This window comes from Delphinus delphis, chromosome 10, assembly GCF_949987515.2.
Source record: "Delphinus delphis chromosome 10, mDelDel1.2, whole genome shotgun sequence".
NCBI lineage: Eukaryota > Metazoa > Chordata > Mammalia > Artiodactyla > Delphinidae > Delphinus > Delphinus delphis.
Window position 1 is genome coordinate 32,908,745 of NC_082692.2, and position 20,828 is coordinate 32,929,572.

Genomic DNA, 20,828 nt, shown 5'->3' on the forward strand with positions numbered 1-20,828 from the left:
CTGGAGATAGGCAGAAATCTTAAAGACCTTGTAATGGATTTCGATTTTGCCATCCTAAGGGCAATCAAAGATTTGAAAGAGTGAAATAGGAGCTATGGTCAGATTTGTCTTAAAGTTCACTTTGGCTATATGTGGAGAATGGATCATGAGAGACACGAGTGGATATGGCAGTCTAGTTAGGGACGTCATGTTGTCCAAGGATGAAATTAATGCAATTTGGACTAGGATAGTAGTAATGGAGATGAACAGAAGTAAACAACTTGAGAGAGGGAGAACCAGCTGGACCTGAAATCTAAATGGATATGCGTGACTCAGGTTTTTGGGTAGATGAAATGCCATTTACTAAGATGGGAAAACATTACAAGAGACGCAAGTTAGATTCTTTTCCCTTCTATGCTGGTGGTCCCAAACTTACAATGGAACAGAAAAATAAAAACACAACTCTTCTATTCTCTACGGTCTAAATTTGGATCTCAGATTTAGATCTTAGTTGGTCCCCAACTCAAAATACATGAAGATAAAGTCATGAGGTAACTAAGCCATTATCAACATTTCCAAAAAAGGAATACTAACTCCTCATTTTACTAAAAAACAACCTACAACCTAATTATTTGGAACACTGTTGAGAAAGCAAAAAAGAAACACCACCAATGTCCTTTAGACTCGCACTTGTATTCAACCTTAACTGTGAATACAATTCCTACAAGCTTGGCTAGAATTAAAAGTAGAAGAGAAGGCTGCTTGAGGCAGGCACATTCATGCAGAAAAGTAAGCCCTTAACCTTAAGTACAGCTATAGCAGAATCCAGCTCTCTGGTCACAAATTTGCAATCTCCTCAATAATCTAAGAACAAATGGTAAAAATGTTAGATGTACTCTAAAAGAAGCACAAAGTGTAGAATAAATTTTATACAAATTTAGAATCAAAAATGGTTAAAATTGAATTTGTGTATTTAGTCAAACCAGAAAACTCACTTAGATCAAAGTGCTCATTCCCTAATCAAATCTCATACACAAACAAAAAGAATTGTAGAGTTAACTTAACAGCTTTATCACACAAAGAAGAGAAAAATGTCTGTGCTTGAAACCGTGGTAGAGCCTTGATGTGGCTAAAATATGGCTATAAATCGGCGAAATCAACAGGGAAAAACCTCTACCAATTAAATGGCTCACACATATTTAAAAACTATAAAACCAAGGTTATTATTATGCTGAAAACTAATTATTAAAAACGATTATGTTCTATCCTAGCTGTATTAAAGTTAATTTGAGGAATTAGAATCAAAATGCTTAAAATTGAGTGTGAGCAAATACAAATACAAGGAATAAACGGGCTGTACTTACACCATCTCTAAATCTGGTGGCAATTCACTTTCCTTTTCCCAGGTTAATATCTCTACTGCATACCGAAACATAATAGCAAAAATGTTATAAGTTCTTGCAATCACATCTTCTGATAAATGCACAAGAGGATCCTGAAAGAACAGAAAAAAAAAAAATGCAACCATGTTAAATGTACATTAATTCTCCTTTTTCGAATTCTGCCTCCCTCCTCAAAACACTACTGTAAAAAGCTGACATCTTCCAGCTTCAGCTTCACTTCAATTTGATCCTATACGTTACATCTCAGCAAATCAAACTTCCTAAAACATTCTCTTCATAATAATCCACAATCCTGAATCATATGAACCACAATATTCCACGGCACTCCAATGCCTAACAAATAAATCTAAAAATTTTAGAATGGCATTCTAGGATCTTTAAACCTAACATCAAACCATGGTTACAGCTTCACATCCCTCTAATCCCCAATTTCCAGAATAAACAAAGGAATGTTATCTAAGGATGGACAAGTAATATTTAGTTTTATAGGTATAAAGGAGAACCTGATTTTGAGGATTCTAAAGGGGAGAAGTCAACAAGGTCAGAAAACTGCTCCTCGATGTTGTTAAGAATCACTCACTTTCTCTCAGCGAGTCAAGCTGTGTATGTATTTAACAGAGAACTTTGTATATTAGACTTAACAGTGAGTAAGTCACTAAATTTCAAGGTTAATGTAAAAAAGTATTACTATAAACATACTCTAAGGTTATCTTTCAGTCAAGGTTGGCAAAATGTTTTACACAATCTAATCTTAATGCTTTATCAAATCTAAACATGTTATTTAGCTTAATGGCTAAATAGTGTTATATTCATCTCTCAATAAGAAAATCAATATATTCCAACATCATTGAATGGGAACCAGTACATTCTTGAAAATATACATAAGGATACAGAACATTTCTGTGCATCTTCACCAAGGATCAGCTTAGTGGAACTGATATAAAACAAATGGAGAAGGAGAATAATGTCAAGGATGAAGGAAAAAAGACAAAGATTCCTAAAGGAGATGGGTCTAGGGCTTAAAGAATGTTAAGAAGTAAGAAAAAGATTTTCCAAAGTCTTATAGCACTTTTTACCTACAACTCTTCTCAATAAACTGCTTTATATGTCCCATCAAAAAAAAATTTTTTTTATACTGCTACCAAGGTTTGCTACTATTTCTTATGGAGACTTTAGAAGTTAACATGGCAAAACCACCTGCTACAAAGAAGGTACTGGAACTGGTACCTTCTGGCGATTCATAAAAGAGTGGCTATTAATCATAATACGAACCTCACACTGTACTAAAATAGAAAGTAGAACCAAAACTCAGTTTTCTTCGTGATACTATCTCACTATACAGTCATTCCATTCCTTACAATTAAATCCCATAATACAAGACATTTAGAGGATTGAAGAATTATGATAAACAGGATATATAAGAATTAAATGGTGTTGGGACAGAAACAACCGCCAATTCTTGAGAATCCAAGCCAGCAGTGTCCAAACTCTGTTCTAAAAATCCCAGGGCCTGGTAGAGATGTTTCCTATTTGAAATACACACCAGTTTAAAAACATATGATTATCCATATTTTAATTATTTTTTTATTTTTTTGCGGTACGCGGGCCTCTCACTGTTGTGGCCTCTCTGGTTGCAGAGCACAGGCTCCAGACGCGTAGGCTCAGTGGCCATGGCTCACGGGCCCAGCAGCTCCGCGGCATGTGGGATCTTCCCGGACCGGGGCACGAACCCGTGTCCCCTGCATCGGCAGGCGGACTCTCAACCACTGGCGCCACCAGGGAAGCCCATGATTATCCAAATTTTTAAATGGCCTATGGATATAGATTCTTCTGCCATCTTTGTATGCACATGTTAACTTCTTGAAAATGGGTTACTGATTAAAAAACATTATTTCTGAAGTGAAGAGATGCTAGGCTGTGCAAGCCTACTCATGTACAACGGTAAATTAAACGTTATTTGAATAGACTTCTGTTCCAAGTGCTCGTATCACAGCATAAGTCAGTTGGAATGAGAAAATAAATAACCATCTTATCCTATGTTGTATTATCTAAGACTAATAATTGTTTTTCGTGACATTTATGTTAGAGAATGCAAGCCTTCATGAGTCAACTTTGATTTATTCTTCTTCCAAACTAGAAGAATAGCATGCTGTTACCTGTGGTTGGGACTTCCCTGGTGGTCCAGTGGTAAAGAATCCGCCTTATGATGCAGGGGATGCGGGTTTGATACCTGGTCAGGGAACTAAGATCTACATGCTGCAGGGCAACTAAGCCCATGCGCCACAATACTGAGCCTGCGTGCCACAAACTACGGAGCCCGTGAGCTCTGGAACCTGCGCGCCATGATTACAGAGCCCACGCGCCCTGGAGCCTGCATGCCACAACTAGAGAAGAGAAAACCTGCCACCACAACTAGAGAGAAGCCCACGCACTACAATGAAGAGCCTGCGCGCTGCAACGAAAGGTCCCGTGTGCAGCAACTAGACCCAATGCAGCCAAAAAAATCAATCCATCTTAAAAAAAAAGAAAAAAAAGTAAGCACATATTATAATAGAGTTTAACTGTTGTCATATGCAAATAAGGTATGAATGAGGGTTTTCTCCACACTGCCCAACTAAAACTAGAAATAAACTAGAAACCAAAGTTATGAATCGACTTTCTAACAAGAAATAATATACATTCCAACTTATAAAAAATAAATTCATTAGTAATACTGCTTTTATCTGTTTATTATTGGGATTTCTTAATTAAAATTTTATTTAAAAAAATTCCACTGCCAAAAAATGTTTTCAAAAACCAGTACACTGTACTGTCAGAGTTGTCTATACTACCTAGGTTTAAAGCCCAGCTCTAGCACTTACTGTGTGAGACACTGTAGGCAAGTTTCTTAATCTAAGACTCCAGCTTCCGCAGCTATAAAATATGGGTAACAGTAGTATTTATCTTACAGGGTTGTTCTGAGAATTAAATGATATAAACCAAGAATCGTATTTAGTATGATATTCAGCTACTAGTTACCACTGATCTGTATTCAAATGGGATGAAAGCAGCATTGATAAGTGAAAATTTCAGATAAAAAATTTTTCACTGAGGTTGTTCATTCAGTTAATATACGTTATTGAATTAAATTTCATTCCAAAAAGGATTTACAGCAACTTTTTTTGGCCAAGTGCAGCTTGTGGGATCGTAGTTGCCCGACCAGGGATTGAACCTGCACTATTGGCAGTGAAAACATGGAGTCCTAACCACTGGACCTCCAGGGAATTCCCCTTCAGCAACTAGAATACATCCAGTGTAATAAAACAGTATTAAAAAATAGATATACAAAGCAGGTAAAATGAAAATAAAGGAAGTAAAATAAACTGAAGTCAAGATAACATCTATTTATAAATGCCAATCATATAAATTTCCATACAGCTACTACAGACAAGCTGTTTTCAAGATGCCCCAACAAAAGGAAACACAGTCAGTTACGAGACTCACACCAAGAGAAACGTAACATTTCCTATTGCAGAGACCTAAGACAAATTTCTTACGGTTTTTATAAAGATCAACAAAGGAGACACTAGGAAAGGTACCATCCCACCAGCCTCTGTACTCACCCCCCATGCTCAAGGGCCCATTTGGAAAACTAGTTGGGCATTTATTGTCACGGTGATGGAAGATGCTATTACCATTTAATGAGTGGGAATTAGGTACAATAAACACAGTGCTTCTGACAGTGTATACCTGGAGTCAGTAAAGTTTTTCTATAAAAAGTCACTAAGTATTTCAGTTTTTGCAGGCTACAGGGTCTCTGTCATAGCTACTCAGTTTTGCTGTTGTAGTGGAAAAGCAGCTATAGACAATACATGAACAATTAAGCGTGGCTATGTTGCAATAAAATTTTATTTATGGATAATGAAATTTGAATTTCACATAATCTTCACATGCCACAAAATACTACCCTTATTGATTTTTCTTCAACTATTTAAAAATATAAAAACCATTCTTGGATTATGGTGGTGCCAGTAACACGTTGCAGACAAGATCCGGCCTGTGGGGCCAGGGTTTGCTGATCCCTGGCCTGTACAATGAAGAATGTCCCACCCCAAACGCCACAAGTTGAGAAGACCTGTGGAACTTCTAAACACTACCCCAACAGAAGTATATAATAAAATTTTTTACAACTTTTTCTTAAGATGTAGGCTGAATGTATAACAAAAAAATTACATTCAATAAAAACAATCCTATGACAGGCTAAAGAGGTTCATTTCAAATATTATATAGCTTTCTTCCATTTCAAGCATAAAATAGAAAAACCCTAGATAATGTATGGATTTAGTGAGTGGGGACCAGGTATGCTAAATATAATGTTATCTGTTATCTTTTTAATATCTTATAGTCTTCTCGAAGACTTCATTTCTCTTAACTGAATTCTTAAATAGGAATTAAATGGCAAAGTCTGGAGGTTCGATTCTCTGTCAAGTTGCTGGAATATATATTCTCCAGGCAGAACCATACAATTTCAGCCAGGCAGGTTATTTTGCTGGCATCTTCTAAAAATTCAGGAAACTAACCAAAGTCTTCATTATTTGATAGCTACCCCGCTAATATATGAGGATAAAGCCAAGAGAGTAACTGCAGGCAGATTCATAAGTTTTCTTAGAAAATTTAAAGCGAACAATCTGGTGGTATCTAGTACATTCATAATGTTGAGCCACAATCACCTCTATCTAGTTCTAAAACATTTCTATCACTTCAACAAAGTAAAACCCCTTACCCATTAGGCAGTTTTTCTCCATTTTTCCCTTCCCTATTCCCTGGCAACCACCAGTCTGTGTTCTCTACAGATTTATTTATTCTGGATATTTCACATAAATGGAATAATACAGTATGTGACCCTTTGTGTCTGGCTTCTTTCACTTATCCTGATGTTTTGAAAGTTCATCCACGTTGCAACATGTATCAGTACTTCATTCCTTTTTACAGCTAAGTAATATTACACTGTATGTTTATCCATTCGCATACTGATAGACATTTTGACTGTTTCCACCTTTTGGCTATTATGAATAATGCTGCTACTAATGTGTGTGCATGTACTTATTTGAATACTTGTTTTTAATTCTTTTGGGTATATACCTAGAAGTGAAATTACAGGCTTACATGGCAATGTTTAACATTTGAGGAATAGCCAAACTGTTTTCCACAGTGCTAAATCATTTTGCATTCCCACTAGCACTGTACAGAGTTCCAGTTTCTCTATAGCCTCGCCAACACCTATTTGCCACTTTCTTGATTACAGCCACCCTAGTGGGTGTGAAGTGGTATCTCACTGTGGTTTTGATTTACATTTCCCTAATGACTAATACTCTTGAGCATGTTTTCATGTGTTTGTTGGTCACTTGTATTATATCTTCTTTGGAGAAATGTCTATTCAGGTCCTCTGGCCACTTTTAATTGTGTTTTTTGTTGTTGAGTTGTAAGATATATATTCTGGATACCAGACACTTATCAGATATGACTTGCAAATATTTTCTCCCAGAGTCCTGAAGTTTTACACTAGCTTTCAATTTTTTTTCAAAAGCAAAACCATTTTTTCCAAATATGTCTTTGTTTGCCTTGCTTATATTTTTATATACAGAATGCCAACCCAGTATGTAAGAGATAAAAACAGAGCTGCTCCAATTGCAGTGGAGAAATCTGAAACCCTGATCACTTGGCATCTCTCTGTAGCAAATCCTAGAGCACATGCACAAAGCAAATGAAACACAAATATATGTTTTCTATAGCACTGAATCATTCTGCACAAATTTTCATCTGTCTAAAACACAGTGAAACACAGTCTAAAAGATACTGTCCTACACCATAAGTTCTCTGGTCGTTCTGTTAAAATATCTGAGACCAGGAAGACATGTGCACTAGGAAGGACTATTAATGTCCACTTGCCCCAAATCGGTATCAGACCTACTTACAAACAATGCATAAGTTCTTTTAATGTACCCACCTCTCTGCCATTTAAAATTAAAATCTGAAATAAGGATCTTAAATCAAACATCAGATTGTCACAAACAGCAGAGTTTCAAGTATTTGTTTAGTGAGAGCCCATTATATCATTACAAATATCATTTAGAGAAAAATAATAAAGGATCAACAACAATTTTAGAAAGCACATATTTACAGCTGGAATGAGTGTAACTTGTACTGAGCTATCATCCCAGTGTTTGGTCTCATCACATATCCAATGACATTGATTTACCAGGAGATGATGAGTAGGATTGGCTGCCATATAGGACTACAGAAAAGAAAGGTATCTGATCTACAAAGTCTTAGTCACAACACAAACAAAAACCAACTAAGTTAACTGATCTACATATATAGGAAAAATAATCCCTTTAATAATAAATGAGGACTTAAAAAAACTCATATATGCTTAAAATAAAACAAACAAATGCAAAAGTCCAAATTAAATTAAATTTCTAGAATTTCAAGTGTGTTCTACTAGTACTGGTATGCCATCCATAAAATGCAAAAAACTTTCGAAGTATATACTTGGTCACTGTTAATAGTGAGAGGACTATTGATATTTTACTTATCCATTGCTATATTATAACCTAATTCTTATGTCTGAAAATATTTCAAACACATGGTTAAGACAGTATTTCCTTAGGAACAATTTTGTGAAAATGTTTTTACCTCTTCTTCCTCAATTTCAGAGGTGTTAAGTTCATGTTTCTGACAGTAAGGACCCTCTTTCCAAGCTTCAGTATCACCACAGTCACAGAAACCTCCACCTCCTGATGTTGTCATCTTGAAAAAAAATTGTAAAGTATCTTGTCAATAAGTATTTACTGAGGTCTACTGGATTATAAATAGGAATATCAAGTGCTAAGGAAATAACGTTGCTGAAGTGTTAATTTCTTTGGAGGGATAAAATTAAATAAAATGCCAAACCTCTCAATGTTTTAAAGCTGATTTTAAATAAGCCTATAGGCTAATTTAAGTGATTTCAAAATAAAATAAGCTATTCTGTAGTGTCTAGCAAGCTACAGCTATTTTAAAGAGGTAAAATATGTCCACTTGCATGACTTCCTAATTAGGAAAATAACAAGGGCTTTCTTGCTAGGTTTTGGCTAAATTGGTATACTGTTGGTATCTATGCTACCAGGTTATAAACGTAACAGATTCAAGAGTGACAAAGATTCCTATAGCTGCTGTCTTCTACAAAAGTCTAATAAGAGTGCATCTGCATTAGAGAAAGTGACCAAAAAAACTACAGAAATAGTTTATTTTTCTTTTCTAACACTCTCTAAATAGCATTCTTTGAAAAGGAAACATGGAGTGCCTAGTCATAAAACCTTTTACCACCTGTGGGCTTCAAAATTATTCATGCTTCCTTAAGATGTAGCAATGATTCAAGGAATCTAGCAAGATAAAACCTATTATTTAATAATTAGTAGACTGGAAATTTTGCTTTTTTAAAAAATACTGTGAGAGTTTATGGATGGGTATGAGAAGGAAATTTTAGAAAGAGCCTTTCATATTTTGCCCAAAGTATTTGTGTGTTACATATCACAAGGTAATTAATGTAAACTCACAAATGACAGTTATTCTTAGGGGCTGCAAAGATATATGCCAAGAAACATGGGCAGGCAGCCATATGGAAAATGATAACATCACCCTATAGCTTTTATGCGTGTTCTGGTAACCAAAGATAGGTAGAACAGTTTAAAGGAAACTAGGATTCTCTTACTGATTTATGAAAATAAAAAGAACATATAGGGCTTCCCTGGTGGCGCAGTGGTTGAGAGTCCGCCTGCCGATCGGCAGGGGACACGGGTTCGTGCCCGGTCCGGGAAGATCCCACATGTCATGGAGCGGCTGGGCCCATGAGCCATGGCCGCTGAGCCTGCGCGTCCAGAGCCTGTGCTCCGCAGTGGGAGAGGCCACAACAGTGCAAGGCCCGTGTACCGCAAAAAAAAAAAGAACATATAAAAATATGAATTCAATTTTGCAGCTGTTTTAGTTCACTGTTAACAATACTCGGGTAGAGTAAATAAAAACAAACAGGAGGAAAAGTCCTGAATCAAAAGTCTTGAATTAGTAAGACTATAGTATTTCTTCTCTATTTTTATTTGAGATTAGGGTGAAAAGTTCCAGCTACTAACAGTTCCCTAAATTTTTGAATGTTCATAGCTCTGTCTTCAGCTTCCACTAGAGGAACCAGGACAGGCTTAGCAATAATCTGCCTATGTATTTTGTATCTCTGACTTAAAAGCAAACATACTTGATTTTTGGAAAAGTACTGATTGCGTTATAGCAGTTAAAAAAAATTGATTAGTCTTATGTTCTGAAGTTGGCCCTTTTCTACATTGTAGTAGATGCCTCTTTAATATTAAGAAATGACAATTCTGTAGAAGCTGACCAATAGATAGAACCATTTCTTAATGGTATAATCCTGTCACTTTTACTTCATTGCTCACTCATCTCCCTTCAGAACCTCCCTCTTGCATTTTAACTCTCACCTTTATCCTCTAATTTTTGACAACTTGCTTTATAAACCTAGAATTATAAAGATAATAAACATTAAAAAAATAACAAAACAAACTAGTTGAAAACCAATACTGAAAGAGCTGTTATCTATAGTCTTTTAATCTTAAACCATGTGTTCCATGAAATCTGGATTCATAATTCATCTCTACACTGCCATCATATGTTTAATGGTATTTGAGTAACACATTTCTTAAACCACTCTCCCCTGTTTCTGTGTTAAATCTTGGAATTTTGAGAAGAAAAGGTATTGAGTATAAAATTCAATACTAGGTGTGGTTATTATCTGGATATTACTAACCCTATATCGATGGTCTCTGTGAATACTTCCCAAAAAGCACTCCATGCATAAAACACAAGTTGGATCAACTGCACAGTCTCTGTAAAGTTAAAGAAAAAAAAAAATCAGAGTGTCATAAAATAACTGTATATTTTACCACATAATATTTCAAACTGGAATCCATCTTGGAAGAGCCAGAATAGTGAAATGCCTTAGTGTTAGAAGAAAAGAAATTATTTTTCCCAAAGATCTATCAGATCTTTGATCAATGCAGTCAGCTTAAGAACCTGCTTCTCATACTGGATGTGCACTAGGGGGTCTTAGAAGGCACATATTACTAGAATGGCAATTTTCCCTAAAGATTTGGGGAAATTCTATTTTATATTAAAACATACAGATGTATATGGAATAGATTTTAAATATTATAAATTCTTAAGATATTTTAACTAATTTAAATGGTAATAACGTATTAAGTGTTCAATATACAAGCTGACATGGGTCTCCACACTCCGTCTGTATATCTGATGGTCACACAAACCTATGGTTCATAAGACATCCTGATGGGGGAGTAGGAGTTCCACAAAGTGAAGGGGTTGACAGTGGTGCCTTCGATCATTTCATTTGCTTTTATCATACTGCCATTTAGATACATTTATAGATCATATCTTAAATAATTTCTATGATTCTATGAAATGAGATGGGGTGTCACGAAAATCTTTAAATTTCCCCTTATCCTTGTTTCTGTATCCTCATAGGCAACCACCCTACTATGCCTATTGTGTGCCCTTTAATTTGTATGTGTTCTTGCAAAATGTTTTGAATGCATGTATTTAAAAAAAATTTATTTTTAAAATTGTAGTTGATTTACAATATTTTATTAGTTTCACGTGTACAGCAGAGTGATTTGGATATGTATATGTGTGTGTGTATATATATATATTTCAGATTCTTTTCCATTATAGGTTATTACAAGATGCTGAATATAGTTTCCTGGGCTATACAGTAAATCCTTATTGTTTACTGAGTGCATGTATTTTTTTTTTGTGGTACGCGGGCCTCCCACTGCTGTGGCCTCTCCCACTGCAGAGCACAGGCTCTGGACGCGCAGGCTCAGCGGCCATGTCTCACGGGCCCAGCCGCTCCGCGGCATGTGGGATCTTCCCGGACCGGGGCATGAACCCGTGTCCCCTGCATCGGCAGGTGGACTATCAACCACTGTGCCACCAGGGAAGCCCCGAGTGCATGTATTTTTGATGTGTGCAAATCTTACTGTGTTATATCTCATTCTGTTCTTTTTCAATTCTGTAACATAATTCATTCATTTTGTATGTGTACATTTGATTTGCTGTTTCTGACTGGTATATAATATGCCATGGCATGTATCCAAAACATTTTTTCTCTCTACTATCCCTGCACCGGACACCTGGATTACCTCTGATGCCTTTCTACCAAATAATGCTGCAATGAATATCCCTGTAAATGTTTTCTTATGGATCTGACTGAGATTTTCTTCGGCATATAAATGCAAGAGCAGAATTGCTGGGTCATATACATATAGAGTTTTAATTCTGAGTGCCATGCTACTGTCCAGAGTGGCTACATGTGCCCCAGCAGTGTGTAAGAGTTTTTTTTTTTTTGTAAGAGTTTTTATAACCTGCATCTTCATCAGCATTTGGTTTTTATCTCGTTTGCTAATATGTGCCAGCTTAACATATATGAAATATCTTACTGTCTTTTTTTGTTTTTTTTTTTGGCTGCATTGGGTCCTCATTGCTGCACGTGGGCTTTCTCTAGTTGCAGCGAGCGGGGGCTACTCTTCGTTGCAGTGCATGTGCTTCTCATTGCAGTGGCTTCTCTTGTTGCAGAGCACAGGCTCTAGGTGTGCGGGCTTCAGTAGTTGTGGCACACAGGCTCAGTAGTTGTGGCTTGCGGGCTCTAGAGCACAGGCTCAGCAGTTGTGGCACATGGGTTTCGTTGCTCCGCAGCATGTGGGATCTTCCTGGGCCAGGGCTCGAACCCGTGTCCCCTGCATTGGCAGGAGGATTCTTAACCACTGAGCCACCAGGGAAGCCCCTATCTTACTGTTTTAATTTGTATTTTCCTGACTGCTAATACATTTGAGCAACTCTTCATATGCTTACTGCTTTGAGGATTTCCTTTTCTATAAACTGCCTGTTTATATCCTTTGCCCATTTTTCTGCTGGGATTGCTTTCTTTATCTTGTTTATTTGCAGGAGTTTCCTATATAATCTAGTATAGAGGACATTAATCACTTGGCAATTTAAACATTGCAAATATTGTCTCCCATTTGTCACATGTATATTAGTTTTGCCCATGGGGTCCTTTGTTAAATAGAGCTCCCTATTTTGATGCAATTAAATTTACACAAAAATTCGTTTGTGCTTTGAGGTTTTAGAAGTCCCTTCCCCAACCCTAGGTCACAAAAATATATATGTTTTTAAAGAAAATAATTTTCTTCTATTAAACTTTTTGGTTTTACCTTCCCCATTTAGGTGTTTAATCCATCTGGAATCTACCTTTGCATATGACACAGGATAGAGATACTGTTTTACTTCTCCATATATAATGAGCTGCTTTTTCTAAAACCATTTACTAAACAACGTAACTTTTACCTATTGATTGTGCTGTCACCTATATAACATATTAAGTTTCCCATATATCCTTGGGTCTATTATCTAAGCTCTCTAAGAGTGATCTATTTGTTTGTTCTTATACTATTCCACATGGTATTACTATGGCTTTTTGTAGTATTGATATATCTTAATATCTGATAGGGTAAATTCCCCATTATTCTCCTTTTTTAAAGGTTGATTTAACTATTCATAAATTATTATTTATTCTTCTACACAATAAGTTTACAGAGTTCCTCGAAAATACCCAGCTAAAATTTTGACAGAGATTATTTGGAATTTATTGATAAGAGTAAATTATCATGTCCATGATTATTTCCTATATCTTTTATTGAAGTTTAAAATTTTTCTTAATGAGTTCTGTGTATTCTTGATTAGACTAATATCTAGGTACTTTCTAGGTTTTGTTGTTTTAATGATACACATTTTTTAAAAATTTCATTTTCTAGCTGGTTAAGGATGATGAAAAGAAATAGTATTGATTTTTAAGACCCTTGATGAACTCAAGGCAGTTTTAATAGTTTGCTGATTCTGTTTTATTCCCCTGAAGTAAATGTGTATAGTCTGTACATAATGACAATTTTATCTTTTTCCTTACAATAGTTATTCTTCTTCCCTTATACTGTTGACAAGGACTTCTAGTAATATGTTAAACAAAAGCAGTAATAGTAGGCATCCTTTTCTTACTTTAGGTATTAAAGTAAACACATCTAAGTATTATGTTCATTGTAGGTTTACTAAGAAAGTGCTCTTCTAGAAAGAATCAAGCATTTATCTTGTCTTTCCTATATAAACTGTGCCTCAGGGTTATCGAAGGATCGATGAGGACTGTTTCTTTCATAAAAGACTAGCTCATAAACAAAGAAGAGATGATAAATTAGAGTAGCAACATTTTGCTACCCCCTAATGAATAACGATCCAGGCAGCAAGCATCAGTGACTGCTAAAACATTAGGCAAAAAGGCTGATGGAGGGACTTCCCTGGCAGTGGTTAAGACTCCGTGCTTCCAACGCAGGGGGCACAGGTTAAATCCCTGGTTGGGGAACTAAGATCCCACATGCCACAGGGCGCGGCAAAAAACATCAATAAATAAGAGGCTGCTGGAGACCTTCACGATGGTTACTTGTGCTAGGTGCCTAAACCCACTGATCAATTTTAACAAAAGCAGCCAAGCATCATATACTTCCTGATATTAAGAAGTTATGCATCAGGCTTCCTTGGTGGCGTAGTGGTTAAGAATCTACCTGCCAATGCAGGGGACACAGGTTCGAGCCCTGGTCCGGGAAGATCCCACATGCCGTGGAGCAACTAAGCCCGTGCGCCACAACTACTGAGCCTGTGCTCTAGAGACCTTGAGCCACAACTACTGAGCCCACATGCCACAACTACTGAAGCCCGCGTGCCTAGAGCCTGTGCTCCACAACAAGAGAAGCCACCGTAAAGAGAAGCCCGTGCACCACAACGAAGAGTGGCCCCTGTTCCCTGCCAACTAGAAAAAGCCCGCGCAGCAACGAAGACTGAATGCCGCCAAAAATAAATAAAAATAATAAAGTTGGGCTTCCCTGGTGGCGCAGTGGTTGAGAGTCAGCCTGCTGATGCAGGGGACACGGGTTCGTGCCCCGGTCCGGGAAGATCCCACATGCCGCAGAGCGGCTAGGCCCGTGAGCCATGGCCGCTGAGCCTGCGCATCTGGAGCCTGTGCTCCGCAACGGGAGAGGCCACAACAGTGAGAGGCCCGCGTACTGCAAAAAAAAAAATAATAATAATAATAAAGTTCGTTAAAAAAAAGTTATGCATCAATAATTATGAAATTATTATCCACCCCCCCCAATAATAGAAGTTAATCAAGCCTAACTACCTGTTTCGAGGAAAGACAGGGAAAAAAGAAACATTTAAGCAACACCATGGGGCCACAATCAGCCAAATCTAGAATGTGGAAAATTCCATAGAACAAATGACCTGGTTTCTTAGTAACATAATGGAAAAAAGAAGGAAGGAAAGAGGTAAAAGAGCTATTATAGTTTAAAAGAAAAAACGAAGAATAACAGCCAAATGCAATGTGTGAACTCTAAATTCACAGTTATGAGTCAATCAGGACAATTTCAACTCTGCTAGACAGCAGATAATATTAAGGAATTAGTGTTAATTATTTTAGGATATTAATGGTTATAGAGAAAAAAGATACATACTCAGTATTGATTAAAAAGAGCATGTTGTCTGGAATATGCTTCCAAATAATCTAGCAGGGCAGGAAAAAAGTGTATGAGAGTGTATGTGTGTGTATATAGATTAAAAAGAGTTGCCATATATTGATAATTGCTGAAGCTGAGCAATGATTACCTGTCACGTCTATTGTACCACTCACCCTACCTTTATTATGTTTGAAACTGTCTATAATAAAAAACTTTAAAAATCTAATATACAAATACTCAATAAAGTTCCCTTATATATTCTTCGTTTGCTAAGAATTAAATCACAAACAATAATTGAAATACATGAAATGCTTTTCTGAATCAAATCAGAAAAACATTTTTCTTTTCTCAACTATTAAAATGGTGAATTACATCAATAATTGTTTTAAAGATGAACTACCTTTGGATTGTTAAACTAAATTCCATTTGATCATGATGCATTACTCTTTTAGTATATTCTTGGATTCAGATAGCTAATATTTTATTTAGGATCCCTTTCATCTACATTAATAAGGGAAATGGCTTTATAATATCTCCTCTTGAATTTATCAGGGTTTCAAATCAAGCTTATTAAGTAGCTGCATAAAGAGTTAGGCAGTTTTCACTCTTTCCCTCGTTTCTGCAGTAACTTGTTTAAGAAAGGAATTAACTGTTCCTTCAAAATTTGATAGAACTTACCCATACACAGACATCCAGGTATGTGATTTTTGGGAGGGAAGATCTTTGATTACCATTCCAATGTTTTCATACTATATTCAAGTTGCCTATCATTTTCCTACAAATCTATCCATTTCATCTACATTTTCAATTTCTTTTTAGCATTTACTTATTCATAATTCTCATATTTCAGAGGTTGTCAAACTTTCTTAGTTCATGGCATCTTTAGTGTCTCAACAGTTTCTTTCAGGGTATCACTAGACCAAATGAAACACCTAATCATTCTATTTATCAAACAGTTAGACTCAAAGAACTTAGTACCTGTTAGGCACTGCACAATTTCTCAAATCTTAGAATCAGACTGGATACTGCCACCCTCATTTCTTATTCCATAGGTATTTGCTTTTTAATCACAACAACAGAGAGGGCCCAGCTTCGGCAAGAAATGACATCACTAAAAGGAATGCAGTGAGTGTACGTCTCAATCTTCATTCTGAATTTTATATATGTGTATCTTCTCTTTTCTTACTCAGTCTTCTCAGAAGACTACCTTAATAATTCCAGAGAGTAAGTATCTCAACTTTTTACTTTTGCTTCATTTTCTGATCTTTTTATTTCCTTTCTTCTTTTTCCTTTGAGTGTGCTCAATTGTTCTATTTCTACAAACTTCCTGAACTCAATGTTTACCTTATTTTTCTTTTTTGTCTTTGAAATAATTTTATTTATAGAAAAATTGCAAAAATAGTAGAGTTCCTTTACACCCTTACCAAGCTTTCCTTAATGTTAACCATAGTACAAGGAAATTGGACAAGGAAATTGTACCAAAAACATTGGTACAATATTATTAACTACAGACCTTATTCAAATATCATTGGTTTTCCCACTAAGGTCCTTTTTTTCTTTTCTGGATCCAACATAGGCTCCCACATTACATTAAATGTAATTTCTCCTTAATCTCCTCTAATCTCCAAAAGATTGACAGTTCCCCAGTCTTTTCTTGACTTTGAGACCATAACCCTTTTTAAGAGTACTGGTTAGTTATTTTGCAGATGTTCCACAATTTGCATTTGTGATGTTTTCATGATTAGACTGAGTTATGCATTTTTGGCAAAAACACCAGAGGAATGATGCTGTGTCTTTCTCAGTGCATCATAACATGGGGCACGTGTTGATTTGATATGCTTTATTACTGGTGATGTTACCTTTGCTCACTTCATTAAGATGGTGTCTGCCAGATTTCTTCACTGTAAAGTTGTTATTGTTCCTTTTGTAATTAAATATATTTGGGGAGATACTCTGTGACTATGCAAACATCCTCCTATTTCTCCTCAAAATTTCATCCACTAGCTTTAGCATCTATCAATGGATCTAGACTACAATTATTACTGTGTTACTTGCCTAATGATGATTTTCTGTTTTATTTATTAACTGTAACTCTTCAATACAGGAAAACTACTGAAAACATCCCTTCTCTCCCGCTTATTTACTCAAAGAGTATGGACTCATGGATATTTATTTTATTCTATGGGTTATAATTTAATACTATCATTACTTATTTCATTACCCAAATTGTTTTAGCTATGGCCATTGGGAACTCTTTCAGTTTGGTCCCCATGCCCTTCCAACAGGCCCTGTTCCTTTTTGAGGACTTTCTTACCTCTGGCAACATAACATGTTCCAGGCTTATTTTTTATCTTCCTTGTCCCAGCCCTGGAATCAATCATTCCTCCATGGAACTCTGATTCTTTTTATTGGACAATGGTATTTAGAAACCAGTATTTGGGTACCAGGTATGCTCACTGCTATGGTAGTTTCATTGTTTCTAGGCCCTTTTCTAGGCAGACACAGCCAGGAAATGTATGTTTGTATAGTTTATTTTTAACCTTTCTTTTTTTGGGCAAACATTTTAAAGTTATACATTTCCTTCTAAATACTACTTTAGCTATGCCCCCCAAATTTCAACATGTAATCTTATATTCAGTTCTGTTTCTAAATTTCCTCAGTACTTTCAGTGATTTTCTTTTACTTAATGTTAGCAATGTTAGTTCTCAAACTTTGTTTAACCTACTCTTTTGTTATTTGTTTCTAATTCTTTTTGCAATAAATATAGTGGGAGAACAATCTGCATGGCTCTAAGCCTTGAGAATTAAGTGAGGTTTGGTCTTTAAGACAAAATATACAGGTCACTTTTTTATTTTATTTTATTTTATTTATTTATTTATTTTTGCGGTACGCGGGCCTCTCACTGTTGTGGCCTCTCCTGTTGTGGAGCACAGGCTCCGGACACGCAGGCTCAGCGGCCATGGCTCACGGGCCCGCTCCGCGGCATGTGGGATCTTCCCGGACTGGGGCACAAATCCATGTCCTCTGCATCGGCAGGCGGACTCTCAACCACTGCGCCACCAGGGAAGCCCCAGATCACTTATTTACAATTGAGATATAATTCACGTATTATAAAATTCGCCTTCTTAAAGTATACAACTTAGTGGTTCTTAATATATTTACAAGGTTGTGCAACTATAACCAACCAGAGCATTTAGAGAAATGTCTATTCAAATCCTTTGCCCATTTTTTAATTGGGCTGTCTTTCTGTGTCCCTTACGTTTTCTACCATAAATATTAAATTTGTCAAATATGGAAACTGCTACTTTAGCTTTCTTTCTTTCTTTTTTTGTGGTATGCGGGCCTCTCACTGTTGTGGCCTCTCCCGTTGCGGAGCACAGGCTCCGGACGCGCAGGCCCAGCGGCCATGGCTCACGGGCCCAGCCGCTCCGCGGCACGTGGGATCCTCCCGGACCGGGGCACGAACCCGCGCCCCCTGCATTGGCAGGCAGACCCTCAACCACTGCGCCACTAGGGAAGCCCTTTAGCTTTCTTTTGTATCATACTTTTTGCCTGGTATATTTTTCTCCACTGTTTCTATTCCTATTTTTAGCGCCTTTCTGTTTTACTTTGCCTCTCACAGATAACATTTTTGGATTTTTAAAAATCTGAGAACCATTGTCTTTATATTTTTATATAATTATTAAGAAAAGTAAAGCAAGTGACTTGTCCTCTAGGAGCCCATCATTTAACAGAAAAGACAAATGTGCATAGTTACTGTACCAGTCGTTAAATGCCATTATATTAAAGGTAAGTTTGGGGTTGGTGAAAGCACCCATCTCCAAACTCTCTTGATCATGGATCCCTTTTATTAGAATGTTTAGAGCACACACCATCTATCTATATGTAAATATACTCATATTACATATATATTTATATTAATAAATTTATATTGATAGGTTATACATATGCACTGCTGTACTAATTACAGTCCCTCAATTATACTGTAACTGGAGTCCCAAGAGCGGCAAAAACAAGGCAGAAAATATATCTGAAGATACAGTAACCTAAATTTCCCAAATTTGGTTAAAGACATCAACTTACAGATCCAAGAAACTCAAGGAGCCTCAAGAAGATAAATACAAAGAACATATAGCTAGGCGTATCATAATCAAACTGTTAAAATTCAAAGATAAAGTAAAACACTTGAAGGCAGCTAGAGAAAGCCAACACATTTCACATAAGGGAATATAGATATGCTAATAAAAGCTGACTTATCATCAGAAACCATAGAGGTCAGGAGTGGATCAGGATCTTTAAAACACTGAAAAGGAAAAGAAAGTATCAACCCAAAATTCTATATTCAGGAAAATATGCTTTAAAAAAATGAGCACAGACTTGCAGTTTCCAGCCCAGCATGTAAGAAGTTTGGAGGTCGCCACTCTGTCCTAACAACAGTAAAAAGCTGAACAAACTGAAATATCAACAACTCTTCTTAGACAAGTAAGACAAGTGAAGTCATAGGGCAAACTGCTAACCCCAAAATTGGAGAGACCAACAGGTGAACACAGAGAATAACAACTTATGAGAGCAGAAAGCCACTAGCACAAACCTCCACAGGAACCAGTGCTGAGGTAGGGAAACATGAACTGTAATTAACCAACTGTTGAAGGCTCAGTGTGATCAAGTTTGAAAAATTAAAAATTCCAGGGGGACTCCCCTGGTGGCTCAGTGGTTAAGAATCCACCTGCCAATGCAGGGGACACGGGTTCGATCCTGGTCTGGGAAGATCCCACATGTCGTGGAGCAACTAAGCCCGTGCACCACAACTACTGAGCCTGAGCTCTAGAGCCCGTGAGCCACAACTACTGAAGCCCGTGAGCCACAACTACTGAAGTCCGCGTGCCACAACTACTGAAGCCCGCATGCCTAGAGCCCGCGCTCCGCAACAAGAGAAGCCACCGCAATGAGAAGCTTGTGCACCGCAATGAAGACTCAACACAGCCATAAAAAAAAAAAAATTTCCAGCGACCTGGTCATTGGGGGTCCCATACTTTAGTGACTTTAATTTCCTGGAGTTCTATTAGGTTCTCACAGTGAATATCAGAGAAAAATTCTCTCGTGCTTCCAGCAGAAGATGGGTAAAAGGAACCACTTTGAAATATTCCAGAGCATTCTATTCTTAACAAAGTCTGCCTGCAGAAGAAACTATTTAATCAGAGCCTAACCTGCTGGGGTATTATCAGTCAAACTGACCTGAAAGAAGGGAAATACCCAATTCCAGCCCACTCTAGCCATCCTATCCCAACTAAAGGGGGAATGCAGGGGCATTGAGAAACACATGTGAAGTTCACAGCTCAGAGGTACAGGCACACTAAAAGACTGAGACTTAATCACACGACTATGGAATGCTTCTACTCCCTGACCCATTACCACCACGTTATTTTTTTTCCTGTAACACATTTTCTAGCAGATGCTTTTTGTTTTTTTTAAATTTTATTGAAGTATAGTTGATTTACAGTGTTGTGTTAATTTCTGCTGTACAGCAAAGTGACTCAGTTATACATATATATATATTCTTTTTCATTATGGTTTATCACAGGATATTGAATATAGTTCCCTGTGCTATAATGTACCCTGTTGTTTATCCATCCTATATACAATAGGATTGCATCTGCTAAGCCCAAACTCCCAACACTTCCCCCCTGACACCCCCCTCTCCCTTGGCAACCACAAGTCTGTTCTCTATGTTTGGACTATTTACAAGATCCCTTTTACCCAGTATATCACATGTCTAGCGATCAAGAAAAAATTA

The 20,828-nt window shown here is 36.9% G+C and overlaps 1 protein-coding gene across 4 annotated transcripts in view; it reads right to left on the reverse strand.

The window, feature by feature from the left end:
- The window catches only part of UBR2 (ubiquitin protein ligase E3 component n-recognin 2), a 116,914-nt gene that overhangs the window by 71,062 nt on the left and 25,024 nt on the right, over positions 1-20,828 (reverse strand). For all 4 annotated transcript variants that reach the window (XM_060021815.1, XM_060021814.1, XM_060021813.1 and 1 more), the window contains exons 3-5: positions 10,213-10,291; positions 8,058-8,171; positions 1,344-1,474 (exon numbers count right to left, since the gene is read on the reverse strand). In XM_060021815.1, the coding sequence (XP_059877798.1) occupies positions 1,344-1,474; positions 8,058-8,171; positions 10,213-10,291 (324 nt within the window). The remainder of the gene's footprint in view (positions 1-1,343; positions 1,475-8,057; positions 8,172-10,212; positions 10,292-20,828) is intronic.